Raw genomic sequence first — 7,201 nt, 5'->3', positions numbered from 1 at the left:
CTGATAACGGTCTGCAATGCATTGGAGTAGAAAAAAAAAATTCAATGGTAGTTGTTGCTTCCAGTAAAGTAATCTATAAGACAACATCTACAGTCTAATTTCGATGTGGATTGCGGAAACTCAAATGGGATGAACGTTAAAGGCAGAGAAAAACTACTAAAATTCTTCTCTTTCTTTTCTACTAATCCGTCGAGAGTGATGCAAGAAATATTATATGGACCTATTGTAATGCATAATTCATTTAAATTAACTATAAAGAAAGTTAAGGACGTTACTCTTTTATCTATTCTACTTTTTATTCTGATATTATTAATATGTTTGTTTGTTATTTTAGCTAATAAACTCCCCGTAATGGTTTACATACACGGTGAATCGTACGAATGGAATTCTGGCAATCCATATGATGGTAGTGTACTGGCAAGCTATGGGCTGGTAGTGGTTGTCACCATAAACTACAGACTTGGAGTGTTAGGTAAGGATTTCTCATGTTTGTTTACCATTAAACAAACTTACAGTTATAATAAATAAGCGGTTTTAATACAAAACAAAATGAACTTTAGTAAGGATTATCTTCTTAATGCATAACGCTCTCAAAGACATTAAAGAGTATCGATTGGCGAGTTTTTTCAGTAGTTTAAGATTAATAAATATAAACAGTATAAAATATATAATTTATAAAGTTAAATAGGCAGATTTTCTTCCATTTAAAATTATTTTATAACTGAGTTAATTAAGGAATTTTTATGCAGCTTCGTTAATCGAAAATTTGTATTTGAGCGCGCCTATCTTCAGTTAAATTCTCTATCTACTTGGAAAAAAGTAAAGCTGATAATAATATTTTTTTTACCGGGAAAGATACATGCATAGTCATCATTTCCGTTATAGAATGGATAATGCCGCGTAATTAGTGATTATTGGATAATGCATTTAATGACCGTTGAAGTCTTTCTATAAATGAATTGTTTTCGAGACTTACTCAGCTATTCTATACACAGAAATAAAATTCGTTTAATAACAGTTAATTAAATAAATGACAAAATTAGACGACTATCGAGTAGTATAAATATAATACGAAAGGAATACAATTAACTTTCCTTTTGCCATTTTTCCAGACGTGACCTCTCTCTATATTTAGGGTCTTGTATATCACTGTGAGTGGCAAACGATATGCTAATGGTATTGTACGTTGACATGTAGTGTTGTGTGAGGGAGAGAAAATTCCGTATGGTATCGATTTATCGCAAGAATTCAATAATTTATGCAGATTTGAAGCCGCTGGGTATCTACTCAGAACACAAATTGCTAGTTTCTAGAGATACAAGTATCGACAGAATCATCGACAAACTGATCAAGAAACGAATAAAGAAAGAAAGAAGAAGAAAATCCAAATACTTCTTTTTATTTTCTGACATCTTCAGTCGCCGGTTGACAAGTAAAAGTGTTGCAGGTGTTGATTCTTGTGGCGTTAAAACGAAACTTACTTTGAGTACAGAAAACGTCGTTTAATGATTCTTCTTTTTTCCTGTTTTTTTCTTTTTTTTTTATAAATAAAAGAAAAAGTCACAACCGAGTAGAAAGATCGATTAATGATGTAAAATGTCAACGCCACAAATCTTTTCTAATTTATTCACTTTTTTCTTTATCAAGTGTGTTTTCTGTATCCTGAAACAATTACTGACGTGTTCATTGTGAACATTACTTTAAAGAATCTACTGAAGAACTTTTCCCCTCTTCTTCCCTCTGATGACTCTCTAAAGTTTCATTGTGTCAATTATTTCATTGTTCGCGTGCATTTTCGACATTTTTATTCTCGCTGGCCGAGTTTTATATGCAGATTTATATATATTTCTACGAATGATCCATTAAATAATATCATTTTTAGGATTTCTTCCTTCGTTGGATAATTCTGCGCGGGGTAATTATGGTTTGATGGATCAAGTGGCCGCTCTTCATTGGATACAAGAGAATATTGGAGGTTTCGGTGGGGATCCTCGAAATGTTACGGTTTTTGGACATGATTATGGAGCAGCCTGCACTAACTTTTTAATGATTTCTCCTATGGCCAGAGGTAACATGTATACAGATTTTATATGAAGTAATAATCAGTACGTGAGTAATAATCCGCATTTTTAAAGAAAATAAATATGTAAATATGAAAGAACTTTTATTTATAATTCATTATTTATTCTTCTTAAATCATAAAATGTATATTTTTTACTTTCTTATAATAAAAACCGTTAATTTAGTATAAAATCTTACGCAATTAAATAAATTTAATAACATATATCGAAAATAGAAAAATAATAAAAGTAATAATTTTAACTCGCGTTTTACTTCTTTATCATGCAAATTATTGTAAATTAAAATTAATTATTTAAATAAAAGAATATTTTTTTTTAAAAGAATGAATTAAAGAGAAAGGAACACAGAAAAATTTTTTTCCGAATATTTTACATTTTAATAATTGAATAAATAAATGTTTAAAGAGAAATTATTGATGTTTGCAAAGGAATTAATTTTTCATCGTTGAGGAAAAATTGTATTTTTCTTGAGTTAATTTCAATAGAATGATAAATCTTTTCTTAACATTTAAAAATTTTATACGTAATTTTACTTTTGTTATCACTACGTAAATCTTATAAATGATAAAGATGTATGTCTATAACATTGACTTATATGTTATTTTTACATACATTTTTAGTGAATTTTATTAAGATTATTGTCCTTTATACATATAAAATTTATTATTTACAAGTTATTCTCTTATTTATTATATGTTTAGTTATTCATACATGCATTATAGTTTCGAATAAAAGTATAATAATAATCATATATATAAAATACGATAAAAATTCTACGCAGATATATAAATTTAATTTATTTATTTAATAAGTATATAAATAAAATATAAAATTACATATTTTTTTGAATATTTCTTTTATTATTAATGCCTTATCATTAAAAGCTTGGTTTTATAAGTCGCTGGAAGCGATGAAATATTTTTCATGGCGAAAATAAGTTATTTGATTCCATCGAGTATAATAAATTATACATTTTAAAATCATATATTTAAAATTACAATTAAAATTTTCCGCTCTAAATCTCGTAGTTTCATCATTTTCAATTAATTTATGGATAAGTATCAGAGACCAAATGTTATTTGATATATTTAAACTTCGAAATTAATGTGGTTGTCGGTAGAAAAAAAGGAAAAATCTCTATCTAGATGAGTTCTAGATTACATGCACTTATCTCGTACAGTCTATCATATCATAGTGAAGATACGAATCAAGTTGTTAAGTAATAATAAAAGATAAAAAGATTGGAAGAGTCTCATTGAACTTTATATATAAAGTTAGGAAGAATAAGTTATAATGAAAATTATATACTAAGAAAATGCCATAAAGTTAAAGTAAATAATCCATTAAGCAATTGCATTACGTAATTACATTAATTAATAAGCGTTAAATTTAATTAAAATTAAAAATATGGTATTAATTTAATTCGGTAGTTACTGACATACTCTATTAATAGAATAATAAGTTAATAATTAATAAAGTAATCAGTTTTAGGAAACGAAGAAAGAAAGAAAAAAATAATCGTAGTAAATGTAAATTTAATAGATAAAAGTATGCGGTTGTTAGAATAAATATTTAATAAATATATATCCCGGTGCAATAAGTTAAAGTAGAATAAAGGGAATTTTATCTGTTTCAGGCCTCTTTAATCGCGCCATTCTACAGAGTGGATCAGCATTGAGTTCTTGGGCCATAGCAAATGATGCCATTTCATACACTCATCACTTAGCCAATCGGTTAGCTTGTCCAACTAAAAACAATGTTCTTTTGGTAGAATGTATGAGGCAACGACCTCTTTCCGACATCATTCGAGCTCAACCTAAGCCCCCTATTCACGGACCAGTCTTTGGACCAACAGTAGACGGTATTGTTATTCCATCATCTCCATCTTTACTCATGGATAACTCCACTGATCTTTACGGACATTACGATATGCTTTTTGGCATAACCAGGACCGAATTCTATCACGATTTTTCAGCGGAAGAAGAAAAGTCGGGCATAGATCGAGATAGAAGGGATAGTTTTATTTTATCTTTACTTCGTACCCTTTATTCTTCACGTCTTCAAGAGATATTTCTCATAACAGTGAGTGAATATACGGACTGGACAAGACCCACGCAACATCCAGTCAATATGATGGAATCAACTGCTGATATTTTAGGGGATGCATTATTCGTGGCACCCATTGTTAGGGCAGGAATGTTTCATTCTACAGTCAGATCTCAGTCTTATCTCTACGTCTTTACATACCAGACAGAAAGTGGGGAATTTTCCCAAAGACTCGGATGCATTCACGGAGAAGAACTTCCATATGTCTTCGGTGTGCCTTTGGTTGGCACTCTAGCCCATTTTTCTGGCAATTATACTCGTTCTGAAATCTCTTTAGCCGAAGCGGTTATGACGTTTTGGACAAATTTTGTCAAAACTGGGTAAATACCATTATTACAATTTCAAATTTTCTGTTTGATAAATTTATAAAAATATATTTTCTATAAATAAAACATTTTATTTCAATTTTATTTAAGTTTCAAATATATTTATTCTCGAACATAAACCGCATCCGTAATGCAACCATACAAAATTTATATGTAAGATAAATATTAATATACCAGCCAAGTAAATTCGATTAATATATATATATATATATATATATATATATATATTAATTTTTATAAGGATGCTATGTCAGCAATTGAATCCTTGATATGCAATAATGATGAATAATTACTCAATCGAAGAAAACTGGATGTCTGAGAGCTCAATCTAGCTGAGAGCAAAAACCTATTGCTTTACAAGTTTTTGAAGATATTACCACAGTTGTTGTTGAACAGTCAATGATTAATGTTGCAGGCTCCAGTAGTGCATATGCAATGTCATGGCATTGAATTTATCCTATGTATCAGTATGAAGATACTGAGAAAGATAGGTGCACTGTTAAGTGTATAAGGTCAGTCACAACAAGCAGCTGCTTGCTGCTGACAGAAAAACCTAATTGATCTTTGTATTTATCTTCCTTGTCAGAAGAGAAGTAAATGTGTTGTGACCATGATATATCTTGTGGAGTAACAATGCAATTTTCATCTTGATGAAACACTGAATGCCTGTAACTGTTGCTTTTGAGCCAGGGAAAATGCTCATGTTTTCAACATTTTGCATGACTCTTAAGTTTTCATTGCACTCTGCTAAAGTTATAGTCTGGTATGGATTCACAACTACATTTGTTCTGGTTTATTCTTCTTTGAAGAAAATAGTCCCAATGAGCCTTTGATATGCTTTGTGATGGGCCAAATATGTTACACTTTTGCCACACCTCAACTACAGCAGTGATAATGTCTTGAATCAATCACTTTTAAGCAGTCAAAGTGCACACAGGTATCAAATACTGCACACAGATATCAGATACTGCACACAGCAGTTTTTGCAATAATTCATTGAAAACAGTGTGATTAGTTTGGCATTTCCTACAGCCCGACCACTTTAAATCTTAATTCATGTGGCTTTTGGTTGAGGGAATATTTGAAAGTGTGATTTACTGAGGACATGTTGCAAACTTGGCAGCCTTAAAGATAGTATCATATTGCATATCAGAGCATCCCAGAGGATCAGTTATGAGCAGCCATTGAACACACTGTTTGTAATGCCTTAGCTATTTCTATTGAGAGCCCAGATAGTTTCCTAATGGCATATTACAGAAATTAGAGTTCAGTTAGTGCCAGGCTTGGATTTTATGCAGGCAATAAGTAACAAAAAATTATTAATGAATTAAAAACCTGACATAATTACTATATGTAATAACAAAAAACCTATTTACTCGTCTAAGTCCAAATATGTACAATAACAAAATAAAGTTATCAAAAATTCAATATATAATAAATAAATATTTTATCAAATCCAAAAAGCAATATATATAAATGTACAAAAAATTTTTCCTAACACTTGGAGTCTTATAAATTAAATTATAACTATCTTAGAATAATCTCCACAAAACTGACAAGCAAAAATACGAAATGAAAATATATTGAAAATTCACAAGGAAATCTTACAAATTAACTTCACCTAACTGTCACCAAGAAACTTCTACATTGTCAATGGAACTTGAAAGCCTTGCTTTTTACTTCACTTGATCTTTAGACCCACCTCATTCTATCTTGAACTTCACCTCCTCCTTATAGCGCAGTTATAATGATGTTACATGATTACATCCACTTGACCATATTTACATACTCCAGTGGCTAACATTTGTTTTATTCATTTAATTTTTTATAATTTTTCATTGTTCTTATTTGGTGACAATTGGAGCAGAAGATCATTCTTTTAACTCCTCCAAGATGATGTTTCTGGGTTTAATGATGGAATAGGTTGCTGCCAGCAGTCATTGTAGTAAGGTGAGTTTAGAGTTTAAAATTTTGTCCAGACAAGGTGCAATAGTCTATCCTTAATGAAATAAAATGCCCCAAAATAAATAAGAAAATAAACTAAAAATAATCCCCAAACAAACTATAATGGGTTGGAGTTGACTCCTTACATGTTAATCACAACCTTTAGATTTTACACCTTCAAAATGATGTCCATATTGCTTAGTATCCTCTATATTGCTGAAGTCTCTATAGGGATTATTTTTTAAAACATGTATCCCCCAAGGTTTATTTTCTTATTACCTTGTAACAAAAGACAAATGGATAAAAATTGAAAGAAATACCTCAATTACTTGTACATTTTCAGAACTATTAATTAAAACTGTTTATTGATTATATTTATATAATCAATAAACAGCTATAACACTTGAAATAACTATTGCTTTCATAGTTAATCTAATTCAGCATCTTCTGATTCGTTTGTTACAATGTTGTTAGAATCAGAATCCTGGCTACTATCAGGATTCTGATTCAAGCTCACCATTTCCAATTTGAGTTTTCCTAATTACCCTTTGGCTGATAAATCTCAATTGTGAATTTTCCATGCTTGGTACTCAACAATATTTATGATTTTAATTCCAGAACTGTTCCTATGAACTTTAGAATACAATGTGCTATTTGATTCTAGACAATTTGAAGAGGTAGAATTTTATAATTAAATTTCTTCTCTCTCTCTCTAAACTACAATATTTTTATGTTGCATTACTT

At 30.0% G+C, this 7,201-nt stretch overlaps 1 protein-coding gene across 1 annotated transcript; it reads left to right on the top strand.

Annotated features, from left to right (window-relative positions):
* The first annotated feature begins 144 nt into the window (after positions 1-144).
* LOC111622368 (neuroligin-4, X-linked-like) lies at positions 145-4,657 on the top strand. Its single transcript, XM_023364724.1, has 4 exons — positions 145-261; positions 335-472; positions 1,883-2,068; positions 3,718-4,657. Exons 2-4 carry the CDS (start codon positions 352-354, stop codon positions 4,509-4,511), a joined length of 1,101 nt encoding a protein of 366 aa, XP_023220492.1. The 5' UTR covers positions 145-261; positions 335-351; the 3' UTR covers positions 4,512-4,657.
* The last annotated feature ends 2,544 nt before the right edge of the window (positions 4,658-7,201 follow it).

This window comes from Centruroides sculpturatus, unplaced genomic scaffold (assembly GCF_000671375.1).
Source record: "Centruroides sculpturatus isolate CEXI.00-Female unplaced genomic scaffold, Cexi_2.0 scaffold7, whole genome shotgun sequence".
NCBI classification, from domain to species: domain Eukaryota; kingdom Metazoa; phylum Arthropoda; class Arachnida; order Scorpiones; family Buthidae; genus Centruroides; species Centruroides sculpturatus.
The sequence above is the reverse complement of the archived record's forward strand: the minus strand, read 5'-3'. Positions and strand labels throughout refer to the sequence as shown.

Coding starts and splice junctions, on each gene's coding strand:
- LOC111622368 (XM_023364724.1), top strand. CDS start 352: ATGGTTTACATACACGGTGAATCGTACGAATGGAATTCTGGCAATCCA. Junction 473..1,882: donor CTACAGACTTGGAGTGTTAG/GTAAGGATTTCT, acceptor TATCATTTTTAG/GATTTCTTCCTTCGTTGGAT. Junction 2,069..3,717: donor GATTTCTCCTATGGCCAGAG/GTAACATGTATA, acceptor TATCTGTTTCAG/GCCTCTTTAATCGCGCCATT.